The sequence below is a fragment of the Oreochromis aureus genome, linkage group 8 (genome assembly GCF_013358895.1).
Source record: "Oreochromis aureus strain Israel breed Guangdong linkage group 8, ZZ_aureus, whole genome shotgun sequence".
NCBI classification, from domain to species: domain Eukaryota; kingdom Metazoa; phylum Chordata; class Actinopteri; order Cichliformes; family Cichlidae; genus Oreochromis; species Oreochromis aureus.
The window spans coordinates 7292134-7312830 of record NC_052949.1 but is presented as its reverse complement, the minus strand read 5'-3'; the positions used below and the strand labels follow the sequence as shown (position 1 = coordinate 7312830).

The following is a 20697-nucleotide window of genomic DNA, read 5'->3' as shown; positions in this document are numbered from 1 at the left end:
AACATTTACCACCAGACGTGTGAAGGAGTGAAAAAGTAAGTCTGTCACGCTTTTTTTATTTTCCTCTGTGTATTATTTCCTTTACTTAATAACTTTAAACACCCACTGCAGAAGTACCACACCAAGTTCAACCTGTCTCCTCTTCTCAGTGTTTCGCCTTTTGTGGTATTATCCACAGTTATGAACTTTTTAGTTGTTCCTAAGGCTGATAAGATGTGTGGAGACAGTAGCCTTTGTTGCTGTCAGGGAAAATGCCAGCATGTTACAAGGCATTTTACATCTCAAATGAAGAGAGACCCCTTTCTTGTGCTGCCCCATGCCTCAAGCCCTGTTTGTGCTGCTTGGATGGATATAATGAATGGCCTGTCCCTGGCTGTCTGTGTGTGGCCCACCATGGTCTTGTGGGATATTTGTATCCTTCAGTCTACTGTATATCATCTCTGTGTTGTCTCTGTCATAGGCGCTGTGAGAAAAATTCCTTGAAAGAAACCCTGTGGGGAGATTTGAATGCTGCAATCACTTCTTGTTAGTTCCTCAAAGAAAAACATGCCAGTTCAGCTCATTTCTTTAGTTGCTGGATAAGATCAGTAAATATTATAGCAACAGGTTTTGACACAGTTATTTGAAAACACTATTAACGAAGCCTTTGATAGAAAAATGCTGTGATATCATGTTTTGCTAGTTTGCACTCAGACAGAGACTGATTTTTGTCTTTAAGTACTTAAGATTTGACTTGATTTTATAAGGTTAATATAAGACCTTGCCCTTACTATGACAGTTATTAATGAAGAATCAGTCAGTGCTTCACACCAAATAAGATGAAATGACTTTAGAGGGGAACATGCAGTTGCTGTGTCTTCATCTACTTGCTCAACCTCCTGATCCTGAGAGCCTCTTTGAGACAGGGCCTACCAGGTTTTTGAGAAACTTCTTAAAGGACATGCTGAAACTTTTACACACAACATGTGAACACTTGTGTCGTTTCTCCATTTCACAGCCATGAGCTACAGTTGAGAGTGTGAAAAAAATCACTATATTAAAAATTGTTTTGATACAGAAGGAATTATAGTAAGAAAGTAAGTCTGGTATCAAAATGTGCGCTCCAGCTTGCTTTAACCAGCCACCTATATTACATGGTGGAAACTTACCCCCCCAGAAAAGTACTCTTTGAGGTTTTCTTCAGTGAATGATCAAATATACATGTCTCTATTCATCTACGTCATAGACATGAAACTGGTGCAGATCTGCTGTTGGTTACATAAAAATCTCACTGAACAAAAGTCTGATTTTAGCTTCAGATTGTGACACTTGGAGTGGGTGTAAAATGGATTTGGCTGCAGATTTTAAAAGGTTAAATGTGATTATCAGCTGTGAAAATTTCAAGTGGATAATTCCTGTATTCATTAAGTAATGAGGGCAAAAATAATGTGAATTAAGAAGTGCAAAATTTAGATCCACTCCTATGTACTTGAGTGATTGTAACTCATTAAATATTCATAGTATAAAGGTTAAATTATGCATGGCAAAAAATTAAAGCATGAAGGATCTGATGTAAATGTTTTAAGATTTAGCAGATCTTTCTATAAGGAATCACCCCTGAAGGACTTTCAGAGGACTTGAGACTTACTCTTATGCCAAAACAATGTTTTCATGGTGCAGCAAATGGATAACTGGAGCCCCACAGTATGGCAGTTGTTAATTTTGATTCATTTACATTTTTTATTAACGTATTTGGCATTGGTTTGTTTTTGCCCTAGCACTCATCCTTGTTTTAGTGTGAGGGGAAAAATATATTTTCTCCAGTTTTGTACTTCAGTCTTGTTCCGTTTGGAGGAACTTTGGAGCGAGATGTCAACAGATAAAGTGGCCTAGCATCACCAGTGATGTGGACTCTGCATAGTTCTGTTATGAAGAGTGAGCTGAATTTGAAGGTTGATGTCCTGGTAAATCTACTGTCATGTTGAAAGAGAGATTGTTGATAGAAGCGACTGAAATGTCCTTCCTCTGACGGGTGACTGAGGAGTTTGGTCATTTGGGAGGGGTACAGAGTAGATGATACTGTGCATTGAAAGGAGCCAGTTTGAGTGGTTTGGCCTCCTGGACACCTCCTAGTGAGCTTTTATTGGGCGGGTCTCATTGGGAGGTGACGGAGTGGATAGATTACACCTTTTAGCTACTTGGAAGAGATGGAGGAGGTGGCGAGGGAGAGAGAGGTCTGGACTTGCACTCATTTCTAGCTCCTATTAGAATGATTTTATCCATTCCTGTGAACAGATTAAGGATTCTTCTCTATTTGAAATCATACAGGGATTTCTTGAACATGCAGTATGGTGATCTAGTTATTTTGAAGCTTGGGACATATTTATTATGAGTGTCCCTCTTTGAAACAGTCCCTATCACAGGGGAAAAAAGGAACGATATCAGTCTGTCACTATTTAACACTGGCACATTTGTTCTTTTTCAGCACGAGTGACCTCTCTGAGCTGCCACCATGGCCCTGGTTCAGCCTCTACCCGTATCTGCTGAGCCCCACACCCCAGGCCTCAGTGGAGGAGCTCGCAGACGACACCCTTCTGCCCCTTCACCCCCCATCAACGCGCCACTGGCCACTCTGGATCCTATGGGTTCTGTCGGTAGCCTCATCACCACCCACCCTGGTCCCTACCAGGACCATCGCCCAATTGTTGAGCTGGGAGCCAGAGTCCGACGGCCCACACCAGGAGTTTCCTGCGTGGACTCAGAGTCGCCCCAACAGGATCTGTTACTGCAAAGCATTCCCCCAGTCAAGAAACAGAGCTCCACGACGTCCAGCAGAGGGCTGGAGAAGGAGACTGGGAATGGGAACTACACATATCTGAATGAGGACTACATAGGTGACTGGAATGACAATCATGTGACACCCGGCAGCCCAGGAAGTGAACTAGATGAGATCAAAGAAGGATTAAATGGAAATATTGGAGGACCTCCTCCTAAACTGATCCCAGTGTCAGGAAAACTTGAGAAGGTGAGTGTTTGAGACTCCACGGTGCATACCTTATATGTGCTCCATATCATTCATATTTGTCCGTCCTATAAAGACCCCATTTCCCAGAAGCCGGGCCTGAGTCACATAAAACATCTTTTAACTACTTATTCACAACTTTGTTTAGACCTTAATTTTGCTTTGTAAAGCTTTAGATTATATTAAATTCTCTTCATCTGCAGGTAGTTTGCATAGTTATCATGGAAACCTAGACAATGATCAAAGTTCTAGTTATTCAGAGCATGTAAGCAGCTGCTCATTTGTGATTGCTCTCTAGTACTTGTGTTGAAGCTTTCTTGTAACTCTCTCTCTCTCTACTCTCTTTTTACTTTTACTAGAACATGGAGAAAACAGTGCTGCGGCCCACTGCCTTCAAACCCGTCATTCCCAAGAGCCGCTCCTCGATGCAGTATCTCTCGCCTCGCCATTGTGCCAATGCACCAGAAAGCCAAAACAACCTGAACCTGCTCAGCCCCACCCACAGAGATGTGTCGCCCTCCTGCTCTGAGAAGCGTAGCTCCTATAGTGGTGGGCGTAACGCCGCTGGTGGTAACAGCCAGTCTTGCTCATTATCAGACTCTGGACGCAACTCCCTCGCCAGCCTGCCGCCTTACAGTGCTGCCAGCTACAACCTGCCGCCGGGGGAGGCTTCCGCCGGCCACCTAGAGCCCATGAAGAGCGCTCCGCCAGTGACTGTACATGGACACTCCAACTCAGACAGCGGGCGATCCTCCTCCAGTAAGAGCACAGGCTCTGGGTCGATAAGTGGGCGGGGGCAGCCTCTGTCTGACAGCGGGTCCGGTGGGCGTTCTCCTGGCCCCGTGGAAGGCTATGAGGGGGTGGTAAGGGATCTAGAGGACAAACTGAGGGAGAGAGAGCTGGAGCTGCAGCAACTCAGAGACAATCTGGATGAGAATGAAGCTGCAATATGTCAGGTGAGACCTCCAAACAAAATGTCAAAACAGGACATTTGCTTTACCTTAACTGTCACAGATCTGAACTTTGACCTCTCTGCCACTGGTTGTTCTGCCTTACAGGTTTATGAGGAGAAGCAGAAGCGCTTTGAGCTGGAGCTGGAGGAGCTGAGGCAGGGCTGTGCCACCAGGATGCAGGTTGCCTCTCAGAAAGCCCAGCGTGCACAGCAGGTGCTTCAGCTGCAGGTTAGAACCTCAGACAAGAATATTCAGTGTTGGTTTTTGAAAACAAAGCATTGTTTTAAGAGTACCTCTCTTTTTTTTTTTTTCTTTTCTTTTATGGCTGCAGGTTTTCCAGCTCCAGCAGGAGAAGAAGAAGCTGCAGGAGGACTTTGCTCAGCTTCTGAAGGAGAGGGAGCAGCTCGAGGAGCGCTGCACCTCGTATGAGCATGAGAAGATCCAGCTGGGCCCTCGACTCGAGGAGACCAAGTGGGAGGTGAGCGGATGTTCTTTAAACTCGTATATAATATAGTATTAAGTACATGAAATAATTTGAGTTGTAAAGTGTATTATTGAGCCCTTTTTAGTGATTTTTGCCACGTCTCATCCTTCATTAAACTCCTATTCACTGCTATAAGAACTGTGCAAATCAAATCACTGATTTAATGCCTTGCTGTAATCGTGAATGAAATGAAATGAATGTCATCCAATGAGTTTTAGTGTTAATAACAAAAAATTCAGAAAAATAGTTTAAAAAAGGCTTCTTTTAAAGAAAAATATCCAACATTTTTATAAGAAAAAGTTCAGTCAGTTCGAAACGTAAAAGTAAATATTTCATGGTTTATATTAATTATTCTGACTGATTTTGTGTAAAATACAAATCCTTTCTAAAGTTCAAAGCAGTCCCCACACCTTCTTAAAGATTCTGCAACATTTTAGTGTATTATTCTTCTAAAAAGCGCTATGTGCTTTATATTTGTACTTAATTTTGGATCTAAAATAATTACCTGCACACACAAACGTTAGCCTCTGTTTGAATACTCTTTGGTTGTAATTTATGACATTTTTTCAATACAGAGTTTCTGAAATGAACCATTTATTCTGTTCTGACATTTAATTACTGATCAAATCGATTGTCTACATAAATAAATGTCAGTTTGATTGATAATGAAAATCAGTTGCACTTATTTTGATTGTTTAAAAGCTTGGGTATTGTATTAAAAATTTACATCTGGAAAACCAACTTGTAACAAGCTGCAAACTATTAAAGTCAAACGGAACAACCTTTTACCTCTATGGATGAGGTCTACCTCATCAAATCTGTAAATAAGATTGTAAATAAAAACCACCAAACAACGGGTCAGTGACACAAATGTTATTTAGCCTTCTCTAAATTGTTTCAGCTATAAAGCACAACAACTCCTTTATTCATTTTAGTAGTAGCAGTAGTACCATCTAACCTTCAAAACAAACAAAGCTCAAAACAAATTTCCCTCCTAAATGCTTCTCTCCACTCAGGTCTGTCAGAAATCGGGGGAAATCTCGTTGCTGAAGCAGCAGTTGAAGGAAGTGCAGAGTGAGTTAGCTCAGCGTGTGGGGGAGATCGTCTCACTGCGGGGTCAACTCAGGGAGACTCGTGGCGAGCTGACCAACACCCAGGTGCTGCTCCAGGAGGCCCACGGCACCATCCGAACTCGAACCCTGGAGCTGGAGGTGTGTGAAAATGAGCTTCAGCGTCGCAAGAGCGAAGCGGAGCTACTTAGAGAAAAGGTAGGACGCCTGGAGGGGGAAATGGCTCATCTCCGAGATGCGCTGGCCAATCAAGGCCCGGGAAACAGACAGTGTCAGGTGTTTCAGGAAGCCGAGGAGCAGCTGCTCGCCTACGAGAGCGACGAAGCGAAGGCTCAGCGGCAGAGCAACACCGAGGCGCTGCAGAGCATGAAGGTGCAGATGGACAGGATGAGATCTGAGTTAGCTTTTGAGCGTCAAAAAGCTGAGCAGCAACTGGGAAGCTTTGAGGAGGAGCGCAAGATATGGCAGGAGGAAAAGGACAAAGTAATTCGCTACCAGAAGCAGCTGCAGCAGAACTATGTGCAGATGTATCGCAGGAACCGAGAGCTGGAGCAGCTCCTGCAGGAGCTCAGTCTGGAACTGGAGAGCAGAGATGATGACGAGGGCAGCGGCAATGAGATCAACTTTGATGAAATTGCCGCAACAGAAATTTGACCCTCGTATCTGTCCTTTGATTGTGTTTTCATGTTTTTGTTTTAAATTTTGCACTACTGTCAGCTAATTGTTTTTCCTCCTTCATGTTCAGACAAGCATAAAAGTACCTAAAATGTAAAAAAATGTGGTGTGTTAAACCGGCACTGCTTGAATTCTACTTCATTGGTCTGGTCTACAAGTCTCACTTTAAAGCCACTGACCTTTAATTAGTTGTTAGCCCTCCACCTCACTCCTTTGCCCTTCTATTAATGTCTGTTAGTATTAACACCGACCAGATATAAGCATATGAGCCCTGGTCCTCTCACACTTTTCAAAGTTCGTGGGAGATGTTGTTTGTGGGTGACTCACTTCTCTCATTCTCTCAACCTTTCGCTATCCTCCCCCTGTGTTGGTTATGACTCCACCTTCCCTGCTGGCTTTAGCACTCCCACTCTGTGTTAGTAGTCAGCTCTCATTAGTGCAGTTCATTTGGACGGAGCCCACGCTGTTGTCAGCGAACGTGGGATACCACACAATCAGGATGTCATGGTAAGAGTGAGTGAATCAGAGCCTGGTGCTAATCGCTGACAGGTCTATCTTGTTGTTTTCCTCAGAACTAGTCAGGCTTTTATGCAAACTGCTTCATGACCAACAAGTAAACTGTAAATCGTTCTCTACTTCATTTTCACTGTAGCAACAAAAACAAAACTCTAGTTTTTTTTGTTGCCCAAATATGATGTTTCTGGACCTGTAATGATCTCGGAAAACAAACTTAAGGCTTCCTAAAAATGCACTCTGATAGTTTGAAAATGCAAAGTGGAGTATTATTCTTTATTTATTTTATTTTATTTTTTCATATTTATACTATTACAAGGTGGATCCTCCTATTAAAAATGGCCAATTTAAAAAAATATTTTAAAAAAATGAGGTCAGCATTTGTGCAAGTAATCCCTGTGAGCCAAAAGCTCAGGCTTTTTAAAGTGCATGTCCTTAATATAGTCATATCTGGCACACATCAGCCCCAGCCACCTACTGTTCACACCTTCTGTTAGCGATGGGCAGCCAATCAAGAGATCGCTTAGAGCTGCCTTAAGGCCCAGTATGAGATATTTGACAAGTATAACCGCAGGATTTACACTGGGTACAGCTGGAGCTGATTGCATCCACTTAAGACAATGCATGTAGTTCCACCATGCTGCGGCATGTTCCAGAAGTACCCGAGGAGCAGCTCTCCACTCCGCATCACTTAAAATGTTGCAGTGCATCAAAAGCACAGAGCAGATGAGGAGGAGCGCAGGAAGCCAGCCATAGGCACATGCAGACTAAACACAAACCGTCCTGGTGTGATTTGAAGGTTTGCAAGGAACTGAGGAAAACTGTCAGAAGGGCAGCGTCAGAGACATTCAACCAGTGTTCTCCCCAGAGCTGGTAATGTGCATAATAGTTTCCCCTTATCCCTAAATTAATGGAGAGGGTGGAAGCCATGTCATGAACATCTGTCTAGTCTTAATTCACAGTATTTAACAATGCCTGGAACAAATATTACTTTAACACCACTGCACGTATCAGCTTTAGGCTTGCACAGACACAAACATCTGTGCCACTGTTATCCGAAGATTGGATTAAATAATTTTTCCCGGAGAGTAGCAGCAGAAGGATAAAATCTTGCAAAACCTTAACAGGACAGTAACTTCATGATATCATTGCTTTAATGGTTTTTGGTAAATATCATCTTTAATGTCCCAAATCACTTCCTGTTTACTGTTTGATTTATAGTTTTTCTGCACCACACAGTGGCTTTAATTTCCAGATATGGAACAAAAACGATCTCCATGCCATGTTCACTCCTTTCTGTTACCAGTGCTGTAGTACAGTCAGTCACATCTTATTCAAACCTACGCTAAAAAGTCTGCGCACTCTTAGTAAAATGCTGAGTGTGTGTTTTACGGGTGAGAAATAGCCCAGGACTCTGAAACTGAAGCAGCAAAATGGAGATTAGCCATGATTTATTTACTTATGTACACCTGTGCATAATCATCTTGCTGTTTTTGCAAAAGCTAGACTGTCTTCATTTTGTTAGCCTTTGGTGGAAACACCGTTAACTTCTCCCTTTAGTTTAGGAACAAACTTTAAAGAAATATGAAATCAGGACAATAGGGATGATAATTTTGTCTGGTAATAAATCAAGCGCACCCCTGTCCTTTACAGCAGTGCAACTTCACTTCTATTCTACAAATTCAGAGTCTTTGGTCAACAAGCTCTAACTCTAGGACACGTGTGAAGTGAAAGGATCATCAGTGTTTGCCTGCAAACTTCACAGGATCTCTGAGGGTTTCTCGTCTGGTCCTGTTTCAGTGATGGTTAACTGTTTGCTGGTTATCTGCTCCGCTCTCCCTCTGGCCCAAAGGGAGAAGCACTTTTTGTAAGTTAAACTTTTAGTCAAAATACACCAACTAGCCTAAAGGTCAAGGAAATCCCATGTGAAAAGCCCGTTTTGTTTGAGGTTTAGCAAATGCACGGTTTTAAATAATCAGTAATCATGTTAAATAATCAGGATTGCAAGATTTTTGTCCAAAATTATCATGATTGTGGCTTTTGCCTAAATCGAGCAGCCTTATTTTGAGGTTGTGGACCTGCTGATGAGCATGCAGAAGTAGAAAAGGGAGAAGTTGACAGTGTTGAGAATTAGATGCAGTGTTTTGGATCTCCTCAAACATCCAGATATTAAAAGGAATGCCTAATGTCTTATATCACTCAGTATATTGTGACTGTTTTTCCCCTTTATCATCGTTTTGTTTTTTAATCATAATTGGAGAAACTACTTCTCTCAAAGAGGAGGTCGTTTCTCTGTGTGTGGGTAAAGTGTTATGAACGTTTCCGTATTGCTCATCGCTGAAATGGCGAGCTCTTCTACCAAGTGACGTTTTCGTTTAAAGTCAAACTAATTTTCCACCGACTGCTTGAATCTGTTTATTTACGTCCCTGTACCACAGGAGGAGACACGTCCTGTTCCTCTCTCACTGCTGAGTGAATCATTATTTTCCTCCATTATTATGTAAATAAACCTCACTTGTCCCACATAACATGATAAAGTTTTCTTCCAGAGATGTGTTCATCTCACAATAAAAGCATAGCCACTGTGAATAGACCAAAGCAATGTCCCACGTTCTATATTTTGCTCCTACAGATATGATGCCTGTATATTACCGTTTGTGTAGATGTTTGTTTTGGTTCCTCAGTATAATTTTATAATCCACAATATTTGTATGAAAACATTAAATGTATATTTTCATGCTGTACATTTCTTGAACAAACCCACTCTGGTTTTAATAATAAAAAAAAGAGACAAAAGTTTAACAGCTGTGTCAGTTTGTATTTATTACACCAGGTCTTTCTTTCATGTACAGATGAATTTTCTCTGTTTACATTTAATATTTTCTGGTGTAACTTTTCAGAAATCCTTCTTGCTAGCTGCTGTCCACAGGAATATTGTGAATGGTCCGTGTCTGCCCTCTTCAGGTAGAAAACAGAATTTAAAGCCACCTTAACATGGATTCTTATTAATATTCAGTCCACTGGGGCTTTCAAAGGCACTCAAGTTGAAGTTTGCCATCCTGCACAGTTTAAAATTCAGGAGCATAACCTACAGTTATCCATCTTTGAGAACGTTATGCACTAATGGATATTGGTACAACAAGTTAAAAATGTTCTGGGCAGGCACTGGCTCCAGGGTTGTGAAAGCGAGCGATGTCATTTGTACACAAACAACTTTTTGGTTTGTTCATTTTCTCTTAAATATTATCTGCAGCTTTGTTTCAGTTCAGAAAGTTTTTGTGTCCTTGTTCCCAAATTTAATGTGAATGGCAAAAAAATGCATAACAGACCTCAGCAGTATGTGCTGGTAAAAGTTTACCAGTCTCCAAGTTAAATTCCAGAGGCTGCTTATCACTGGATATTTTTTCTAAATCCACAAAAGCATCTCAGAGTCCTTTCAAAGATCTTTGGGGACTTTGACAACAAATTCCATGGGGTTTTTGGCCTTATTGCTGAAGGCTTTTCGGATTATGTCAACGGCATGCTGATGGGTGACCCCTTGTAGGGAAACAGCATCCACAGACACCAACTCAAATCCAGCCTGGGACACACAGAGAGGGAAATCCAGTCAGACACTGTAACAGAACAAATCCACTGAGCTATATACACTCATTGGCAACTTCATTAAGTACATCTATTCAACTGCTTGCAAATATCTAATCAGCTGATCACATGGCAGCAACTTAGTGCAAACCTAGAAATGAATGAGCTATAGCGGCACAAACCCACACAATGTGCTACTCCTGTTAGCTAAGAACAGGAAACTGAAGCTGCAATTTGCTGCAATGACTAAAATTGGACAACAGAAGATTTCTGCCTAGTCTGATAAGTCTTCTTTCTATAAGATTTCTGTTTGGTACTGTCATGTTACCTTGAGAACTTCACAGGTGGAGGCAGCTCCTCCAGGAAAGATCTTCTCAATCTTCACCACTGGCTGAACCTTTGACTCCATCCCACCAGATATACTGATACCTGCAGCATCACAGCAGCACAAGTCAGAGGTGTACTTGGAGGCATACATAAACAATGTCATATTTAATCTAAATATAGGAAGTAAATACAAAAATGTATGTCATACAGTTAGTATTTTCCAGTGTTTTAGTGCGTGTTCACAGGATCAATCAATTCCATGTATACTGTTGCAACACATTGCATTCTTGCAGCACGGCATTATGTTTTGAGAGCCAGGGTATCGAGGGGCAGGCTCCTAATTTGCATAAAGGCTTGACTACTACATCAAAATCAAGCATGTCAGCTTGTTTCCAGCCTCAGATTTTTTTTTTTTTTTTTTAGAAACACATTTCACTGGATTATTTTTCTGATGTGTGATAAAATTTGCAATTGAAATTATTTTTAATTTTCACTTTGAAATGTGAGACCAGACTGCAGACGTTGTTTGTCCAATTGTTTTTAAATGTCTGAAGGAGAAGGAGGGCACTTTTCATTTATTTACTGTCACTTTGTAATAGCCAGTACACCAAACTTCTCTTGCTCGGAAGAATTACTAAAAAAAACAAAACAAAAAAAAAACAAAACAAAAAACAACACCTTCCATTATTCTGTAATTAGTCGCATGAAAGTTTATAATGCCTCAGTTCAACTTGGTTTGGGAAACTGGTTACAAAGTTATTGTGAGTGTAATGTGAGTGTGGCATCAAATAAAGTTACTTACCCAGAGACTGTTTGGTCTTGGAGATGCTGACAGTTCGGAGCTCATACTCCTGTTTGGAGTCGCTGCCATTGATCATGTCCTCAGAAGAAGCCTGATGACCGTTCACCTGTTCACGCCCCAGTTTCTGATTTGAACCAAACACCTGCGACAATAAAGGCCGACTCCTGCGAGCAGCGCTCTGCAGCGTAAACACGGCTTCTTTACTTCTGTCCCCACTTTTCTCCTTTTTGCCTTTAGAGTGACTGTTTCTAAACGGCGGCCGTCCCCGTTCTAAGTTCGTATCTCCCTTATCTGAAGCAGAGTGCAGCGACACCTCATCAAAGTGGACGGAGCGAATCGTGCCGATCTCTGTCTGGAGAGGAGGCCTGGAGTCGGTGCTGCGGGCCAGCAGCCAGTTGGGGAGCACTGGGCTGGCAGCTGGAGGTCTGAGGTCTCTGGACTCTGTGTTGTATCCATCCACCGGTATGTCCAGCAGAGGCGTGAAGGACCTGGAGGTGTGGAGCCTGTCTTTGGACACACGGGGCCCAGTCAAGCTGAGCTTCTCCAGCTCCTCCAGCAGGTGGCTCTCCTTCTCCACCTCCTCAGCACTGTGGAGCTCAAAGCCTCCCCGGTAATCTAGAAGGAGAACAAATGTTGTTACAGGAACTACTTTTAAGTTCGATGCACTTTCACTTCAGGTTGAAGTTTAAAAATGTTTCACAGTTGAATGAAAAGTATGGAAGCCCATTTAACCCCCCCCCCCCAAAGATCTCAAACCTTTTCAATCAAACATAAATAACAATAAAAGAGGTTAAACAATAGTGCCAACAAACTCTGTTTTACTTTTCCAAAATAAAAATCAAATTCATCAACATAGTTTTACTTAATTATTTTCTCTTGGTCCTTTCATCCCTCCTTGAGTGGATCTATGTCTCACCAAGGGGCTCGCCCTACAGTTTGAGAACCAAATATGCTTAAAGAAAAACAGAAATTCGGCTTTAGAAAAGCTGGACCAAGAAAAGGCCAGTGTTTATCCAAGATAATAAATCAAAAAAAGAGTTAAGATATTGCAGTGGAGGTGCTGACCTGGGATGGGAGTGATGAGGCGCCGTTTTGGTGTTCGACCAGAAATAGGAGAGCGAAGAGGAGGAGTCCGGACTACAATGGAAAGATGAGACAAATGCAACTTTACAGAAAGGTGATAAGACAAAGAGTAAAATAATCATGTTTTACAGGACAGATAATTTGTGGGCCTACTGACGTCCTACTAAGCTCATATCAGAAAACAACTCTGACTCTGATGGTGCTTGGATACCATAATCAGAAAATTCTCATACACACCTGAGCGATACTTGAGGATATCGTAGGCCTCAGCTTCAACGGCAGTCACCATGTTATTGAATACACTCAGATCAGAAGGAGGAAGCAGCATTCTGAGACACGTGGATGAACAAAAAATACACCGAGTCATTGTTCTTACATCTTTAATTAGTCTTCAGCGCCTCAATGAACAACGCTTGGATTTCAGTTTGAGATGGTTATCCTGAAAAATCCTTCAGCCTCTCTGGAAACATTTCCAACACCTTTGTTTCCCTGTCCTTACCTGACTTCTCTAAGCAGCAGCAGCTTCTCAGGGCGGTCCAGCACAACCAGCAGATGACGTATCAGATTTTCCACCGAACAATCTGCTACGTACTGAGAGAGTAAATACATTTAGTAAGCATTTAGCAACTATAGTTTTATTACTTCCTTACATTTACAAGTGGACACTGAAGCAAACTGTCCAAATGGGCCATTCTCACACCCAGGGCGTCAAAGCTGCTGGCTTGGGAAGGTGTCCTTTAGCATCTTTGCCCCGACACACCAACTTATGACATCAGTGAGACAGTACTTCACAATCATCCTGTGATTTTACACCATGCATGGTTAATGTTGTGAACTGGCTTTTTTCATGCCAATGAAAAATCCCTTAACAAAAAAGTTTTCTTTTCTCCTGGCTGCTAAACCTAAGACTACAGCCCGCTAACACTTTGCAGGTCTCTAAAACAGGACTGTTATCTCTCATCAGCCAAAGCATAAATGCACCTTGGCTTCACTTACTAATCACTGTGTAGAAATGTTCCAGTATCACAAACACAAAGTAATTGTACATACAAATTTACCACTGGATTAAAGACACCTGCACACCAGGCTATTTTGTTTTTACCAACATGCATATGTCAGTGAATCAGAAACACGGTAAAATTCACTATCTATGGAAAAATTAACTGAAACTATAATGTCTGAGGAGGACTGTGAAGAAGATTTGTTTTTTTTTGTTTTGTTTTGTTTTTTTTAAGTGTTTCTGTGGAATGGATGACAGTAAAAGACGGCCTGACCTTCATCATATGTACACTCATGATCTGAGGTAGTTTGAAATTTAGTTGGAGAAAACATACAAATTCAGCTAAGAAAACCTTAATGAATCCTGGGGTTTTTTTTGGTAAAACATTGATACACATTTTTAGTGGCATCTGACTAAAAGGCGTTTATTACTGCTCCAGACGAGGACGCTTCAGAGGTCAACACACACTCAGTATGCCTACAGATTTTAACTCAGCGTCCTACCCTTCTGCACGTCTTCATTACAGCAGCCACCTCCTCCTCAGTCAGAAGCCTGCGGGCCATGTCCTCCACCACTCCAAGCATGTCTGAATTTGGCATCTCGCCAGCCCGTCCTCCATCTAAAAACATTGCAGAGTGAAATCAATCTTGAGTATGTGTGTCTAAATCAGGCAACCATCAAAGACTTCAATCTGGCCCACTGGATAGTACCAGGAAATGTAAAGGGAGGATTAAACTTAGTACTTCTTAACTGTATTTTCACAAGTTTTATTACCTTTCTTGCTGATAAAGACCTCCCCCATGACAGTTCACCATACACCAAAGTAATTAGTTAATAAATAAACAGTTTGATAACTGAAAAGTTCCTGTTTTTTCACTATCCAGTGATTGTTTCAGTTTGTCTGTTTGCTAGCAGGATTACTCAAAAAGAATAAAGTGAGGTGTGTGGAAATTATACTAGAGGTGGTACTTGATCTAACAAAGTGATCTAGGAAAAAAACGATTCTGTGACAAATTGGAACATATTTCACATAATTTCTTTAAAAATACACTTAAACTAAAATAAGAAAAATTGGAAGATATCTTGATGTTCTAAAGGAAACATCACAAACAAATTTGAATCTATGTTCTCAAATCACGTGTGATATGAAGAAAATTTCGGCCTTGACAGATATCTGCTGTCTATTTGCTTCATGTTATTTCTCGTTTGCTGTTTTTAATTGCAGAAGATATTTCGGCATCTTCGCTGGCCGTACATCTAAGTTTCAGTTTAACATGATGTGAATGTCACTGTAGCAATGAAAAGCAAGACAGCTACCTTTCCCAGCCTTGTCTTTGGACGGGGACTTTGAACGCCCCCTTGAAGTGTCTCTCTTCCGTCCACCCTTGAAAAGCAAGTTAACGAAGGTCTTCGAGCGCTGCAGGGTGCTCTTCTCCTCGGGGTCCTTTCCTTTCTGCTTCTTCTCTTTTTTCTGCTTTATCTCTATGGTGGGGTATTAACAGAAGGTTATTTACTGTACCGTTTAACCATTTCATTTTGATATATTTCACTCTGATTCCCTTTCACCTGACACAGTCACTTGGCTCTGTGACCTGGTGATGGGTCGGCTTGGCCTGCTAAGAGCCAGCAGCACGGCTGTTTTGGGAGACAATTTCTTCCCTTTACTCTCCTCTTCACGAATCACCGTGTCTTTGAGCAGAGTGGTCGGTCCCAGGCTGCGAGTGGTGTCTGTCCCAGATCTCAGAGGAGGTAGATCTGTCTGAATGGCAGTCTCTGTCTGCTCTGACTCAGACCTGAACATAAGAACTATCAGCATCACATCTGGTGTGGTCTGCAGAAGAACTTTAGCTTGAGTGTTTCTAAGGGGGAAACAAACCAGACACAGACCTCTGGTCCTCAGTGGAGATGCACACATCCACCATGTCAGAACCAAATGGCAGGCTGGGCGGGAACATGACCTGCGACAGGCCGCTCAGAGAGCTCACCGGAGTCCCAGATGACAGAGAAGAGGCTGAAGAGGATTCTGAGCCCTGGGAGGAAGACTTCTGAGTACCATTGGCCACTAAGAAAGAAAGATTAAAAGATTTAAAAGGATAAATTCACTCTGATATAAACAGAACAGAAGAAAACTTTAGAAGAAAAAAAACAAAAAACGTACATACATTTATTAAGCCATCTGTATTCTGCCACCATCTCCTTATAGGCAGGGTACCGTCCTGCTTCCTGTGAAGATAGGGTCACAGATATGCAAATATATACAGTAGAGACAGTTAAAATTTTAATGGGATCACTATATTTGATAAAGTGTAACCGGAGAACTACACGCCCAAAAACCTACATGAGGAACACGTTTCCTTTCCAGACCTTCTAGTAATCTTTGATAGTTGGGATGCTTTCTAACTGTAGGATCTGTTTCAGTTACCAAAGTAAAAGATCTCCCAAACAAAAAAGTTGCACAATACACCGGCTCTATGCTTTGATCAGCACCTGATCCCAGCTGCCTGGTGAATAATGCACACAGCCTGGCTATTTTTCACAGTGCGAAACCCAAGCTCCGACAAGTTAAGTGAGTGAGGAATATTATGACTGCATGCCAGCTGTCGGCTCTGCCACACTAACTGCTGCTAAATCGACTGCATAGCCATGCGACTGGAATAGTTTGTGTTTGTCAGAGAATTCAAGATGAAAGTCAGGTAACAGATCAGAAAGGTGATACATGTCGGATCATCTGAAAGAGGCTTTAATGAAAGGGCTGGCATGCTTTCCATAAAAAAGACCAACTGCAGAACACAATGAGGCATCTTTAGCTTGTTAAGATTTTATTTAGCAGCACACATCCAACTGAGACAGCTTTACTTCTACTAACACAATGTCAGGGGTGTGGATACAGCTAGGCATACGGTTTATTGACATCTTTTAATCAAAAATGTATGTCTCAAACAGACCATAACATAACTTTACAGCTACTTTAAGCCTGGGCTCAAAGAAACACACTGTGCTGTAGCTATGCACCAACTTTCTGAAGCCTCAGTTTCCCAAATGAAGCCACTACAAAGCAGGATTTTCATCTTATCCAGGTAACTTCAGGGTTAACCCTGGGTTATCAGTACTATGATGGTGGTTCACTGCACCAGAGCAGGTTATGACCCACATTAGAGATCAACAGGTATAAAATCATCACTTTCCAATAAATTCTCTGGAAACTAACATCAACATTCCTGGAAGATCCCTGACACAGCTGTGTGGAGAGTAAGAGGGTTTTAAGGTTTTTAATAGCCAGACCTCTGTTTGGGGAGGTTTTACTTGAATACATCATTGTCAGTTTAAGACTTAGAATCACTGGCTTTGATGAGACAGTTAATATAATTTTATAATTATATTAACTGTTTGTGTACAAGATTAAAAACCAAAACATTTTCTAGAGGCTATGACATTCTTTGCATTTAACAAGCAATGTATTCTGCAATTGATGTCATACAGCACCGCCCTCACCTTGATGGTCAGCATAACATGTGTGTGACTCTTCAGGACCTCAACAGCACTGCTGTGGCTGATGTCCTCAAAGCTCACTCCATTGGCAGCCAGGATCTGGTCCCCCATCTTAATTCCGTTTTGCTCAGCCAGGCCACCTGGATCCAATCTGGGACAATGAGACAAGCAAGGGCTTAAATGATGAACTGTGTCAGTATTTTGAAGCTCAAATACCAAATGAATATCAGCTGCTGTTTGTATTTGGAGCTGTTGGTTTAACAAAAAACAAGACACTGAAACATTCTGAGTAGTTCTATGTCATTACTTGTACATTTTAGAAGAAAATGATCCTCGGATGAGTCAACAATAAAAAGTAATTGTTTATTGCAGCGATATAATTGTGGCAGAGATTTTTTTATTGACTAAATAAACAGAAAGAAAAACATACAAAAAAATTACGCTATGAGAGGAGTGCATGTCAAAAGTTGGGCATTCAGGCACGTTTCAAACTTCCTTCTTCCCTTTTTAATTCCATTTAAATTTTATGAAAATGCTTCTTTCTTTCTTTCTCTAGCAGGTGTACGTACTTGGAGACATAGATGCCCAGACCAAACTCCTGTCCCCCACGGATGTTGAAACCCAGGCAGTAGTCATCAGAGGTGGTGTAAAGGTGGACAATCCTTTGCAGGGCGCTGCCTGAGCTGGCCTCAGAAGGCGTCCGTCCACTCTCCTCCACCACCATACGCCTGTGAATCAGGTCCACCCTAAAAAAGGAACAGCACACCTCACTGCTGATCACCAGGGGGAAAAAAATCTGACAGATTTAAAAAAAAAAATTGGGGGGAATAAACATGAATAGGAATACTGCTTTATTACCAGGTAGTTTTCTCCTTGGAGTAGCGGATACCAGGGACTTTGCCAACACGTCTCACCACCATCCTTAGCCTGTTGTTGCCCGTCAGCACCTTCACAGCACTGCTCATAGTGATGCTCTCCAGGCTGATGCCATTCACCTCCACCAGTTTGTCACCTACGAGCAGGCCTGCTGCCTCTGCAAACAAGCACACAAACAAAATACTGTGAGTAACAAACACAGCAAATGTTTATTCTGTGCCCTCTCACATCTGTGGCTACATCTATTTATTTCCACAGAGACTAAATTAATCTTACCCGCTGCACTGTTGTCCTCTACCTTACTGACAAAGATGCTGAGGCCATGTTCTGAGCCTCCACGCACACTGAATCCGAGCTTGCCGTCCACACTCTTATCCACCGTGATAGTGTGGAGGTCCTCGCTATCATCACCACCTAAAATATTGAAAGTCAAAAGTTGTTGCTGATTGCGGTGGATATTTCAACGGGGTCAAGTATCTACAGAGTTTGTAATTAAAAACATTTTTGGCCAATTTTCAGAAATAAAATGTTTCATTCCAGGTCTGCTTTTATGTTTAAAAATGCTGCATTATCTCATTAAACATACTCTAATTAGCATAAATTAGCATCTTGCATTACAAGATGCAAAAAAATCAAGACCTTTTTCTTTCTCGTTTAAAAGAAGACATGTTACAGATGCAAAATAGCCCCAAATATTAAAACTAATCTGCAGTGCCTGCGCATTTGTCCACAGAATTTAATTATTGTAATTGTAAGCTTGAGTATAAAAGTGTTGTGGATTCATGTTGTTAAACTTATGCTTGGTTTAATGTATTGATAACAGAATGCTAAAACTATTTGTCCGCTCTCTATGACTAATAAATTAGAAGGAATCACTGTTTAGTCTATAGGAGACTTTGTATTATAAAGTGCACTAAACCAGCAGCCAGCTTGACCGCTCCTTACCATCCACAGGAGAGTTGATGAGGATGACCCGACCCATTGGTGAGGAGGATCGGATTCCACGCCGGCGCTGCTCCTTCTTCCGTAAGAGGTTGCGCGTAGCTGTGTGTGACCCTTGGGTCCCTGGGGTCTTCTCTCTGTGGGATGGGTCTGACGACTGAGCCATGGAGGCTGGCGGGGTCTCCTTTTACACACTCTCAGCTCCACGCGGAGGACTCTACAGGAGCACAGAGCAGAGGGTTTGTCTTGTATTCCCTGCATGGTGATACTGCATTATGCTCACATTTAAGAGAACTTCAAATCACTCATATGTGCTGTGGCGTAGGCTGGATTTTACTCACTGAAGTTGGCTGTTTTCCCACATGATAACTGACTCTTTTGCTTCCTGGAGTCACACTCTGGCCCATTCCTGCCCATGTTGCATTGCTCTCACCTGTCTGAGTCTCAGAACCAAATCAATATTGGATGCATGAATGAAAACTTGTACATCATATACAAACAACATAATGCATTTGGATGTAAAAGAAACAAACAAAAAACTGTCGAACATATGGAGCTACCAAATTCTTTCCAAATCAGCTCAGGAAAGGTTCACTCTTAGCTAGTCTTGCTGCAGGAGGTGAGGTAAGAAATAGGATTTAACTGGTTTATTTAAGTCCTGTCTGACCCACTTAAGAGTCACGAAGTCACATGGTGCTGATGCCATGGTTACATGTCACTAAGAGTAACCATCTTGGGGTTCCCCCTGAGCGCCTCACTGAGCTTCAGGACCAAGGACAGCGACGCTAAATAACGTCAAAAGTTACGTCAAAAGGCCAAATTTAACTTTAGCATATAAATATCTAAATGAGAAAACGTTTAATAAACTTGTTTTGCGTCTTAATTTAATCCAGCTTCTATACTAGCTAAGACTTTTTGGATATTTTTTTCAATATGGTGTCTGAGAAAATAAAGACGCGTAAACAAATACCTACCACTCATTTCGTGCTCTGAACACCGCTGACTTCTTCTAACGTTTTCTGCTTAAATACAACCAGGCACTACGAAGCTTCCACTCTATCCTTTCTATTCACCCCATATTCTTTAAATAAAAACAACTAACTCTGCTGTTTCGTACACCTGAGTCTGTTTGTGGGAAATGACTCTACGCACCTGGCCTGGACATTTCTGGCGTCAACAAAGCCCCGCCCCCACAATCCGTCCATTGGCTGGAATGTGTTGAATTGAGAGTGTTTTATTGGACGCATAACACGCCAATCAAATGACATTACATAACAGCCAAACTAGCCATACCTATCAAATAAAGGTAGAATAGAACTGCAAATAAATCACACAAATAATAGTTGGATATATTAATTAAAAGGAAATTCTAATAAACTCAATCTACTGAAAGCACCGTTTATATTTATTCTATGTTTATTATATTTATTTTACTGCAACACTGTGGTTTAAGTTGGTTTTCAGGATCAGAACAACAGTAATGCAACCAGAAAAAACGAACTAAGTATGTGTGTCAGAGCTAAATTACTATTTATTGTACATGTATTAATTATATATTGCTGGCTTTTAATTAAGGATGGCTCCAGGACTACTCCCTGAGTAAGAATGCAGGCATTAAATGCTTTTTTAAAATGTGAAAATACAATTTCTTATTGCCAAAATTGCAAACATTTCCATCACATTTTAAAAGCTATGAACTAGAGATAACTTTTAATAGCTTAACATGTTCTGAACAGCCTGTTTCCTACTCCATACGCAGTTTTCTACCACTGGAACTTGAAGTGTATGGAGGCCCAGGAGTGACAAAATGAATTAATTAAATATGCCATTAAATAATTAATTGAATGTTTCATCAATTAATAAATTTTTTTTTATTAATTCATTAAATACATATTTAAAT

At 41.4% G+C, this 20697-nt stretch overlaps 2 protein-coding genes across 5 annotated transcripts in view; one reads left to right on the top strand and one right to left on the bottom strand.

Annotated features, from left to right (window-relative positions):
• Nucleotides 1–7056, top strand: part of LOC116336299 (leucine zipper putative tumor suppressor 2 homolog) — a 42755-nt gene extending 35699 nt beyond the window's left edge. For all 3 annotated transcript variants that reach the window (XM_039616531.1, XM_031760148.2, XM_039616530.1), the window contains 5 exons: nt 2465–3004; nt 3361–3957; nt 4060–4182; nt 4286–4432; nt 5455–7056. In XM_039616531.1, coding sequence (XP_039472465.1) covers nt 2492–3004; nt 3361–3957; nt 4060–4182; nt 4286–4432; nt 5455–6162 — 2088 coding nt within the window. In that variant the 5' untranslated portion in view covers nt 2465–2491 and the 3' untranslated portion in view covers nt 6163–7056. The remainder of the gene's footprint in view (nt 1–2464; nt 3005–3360; nt 3958–4059; nt 4183–4285; nt 4433–5454) is intronic.
• Nucleotides 7057–9493: 2437 nt separating this feature from the next.
• LOC116336297 (PDZ domain-containing protein 7) lies at nt 9494–19943 on the bottom strand. Of its 2 annotated transcripts, none has more exons than XM_031760147.2 (18): nt 19772–19943; nt 19139–19240; nt 18801–19014; nt 18132–18269; nt 17838–18012; nt 17549–17725; nt 16983–17130; nt 15653–15713; nt 15378–15552; nt 15057–15283; nt 14808–14972; nt 13994–14109; nt 12990–13081; nt 12728–12819; nt 12473–12544; nt 11408–12022; nt 10607–10707; nt 9494–10276 (listed from the first exon to the last, which is right to left on the bottom strand). In XM_031760147.2, the coding sequence occupies exons 3-18, from the start codon at nt 18961–18963 to the stop codon at nt 10133–10135; spliced, it is 2661 nt and encodes an 886-aa protein (XP_031616007.1). In that variant the 5' UTR covers nt 18964–19014; nt 19139–19240; nt 19772–19943; the 3' UTR covers nt 9494–10132. The 2 variants fall into 2 exon arrangements, with proteins under 2 accessions (XP_031616007.1, XP_039472463.1); XM_039616529.1 differs by having other exon boundaries at nt 19139–19234.
• Between the last annotated feature and the right edge of the window lie 754 nt (nt 19944–20697).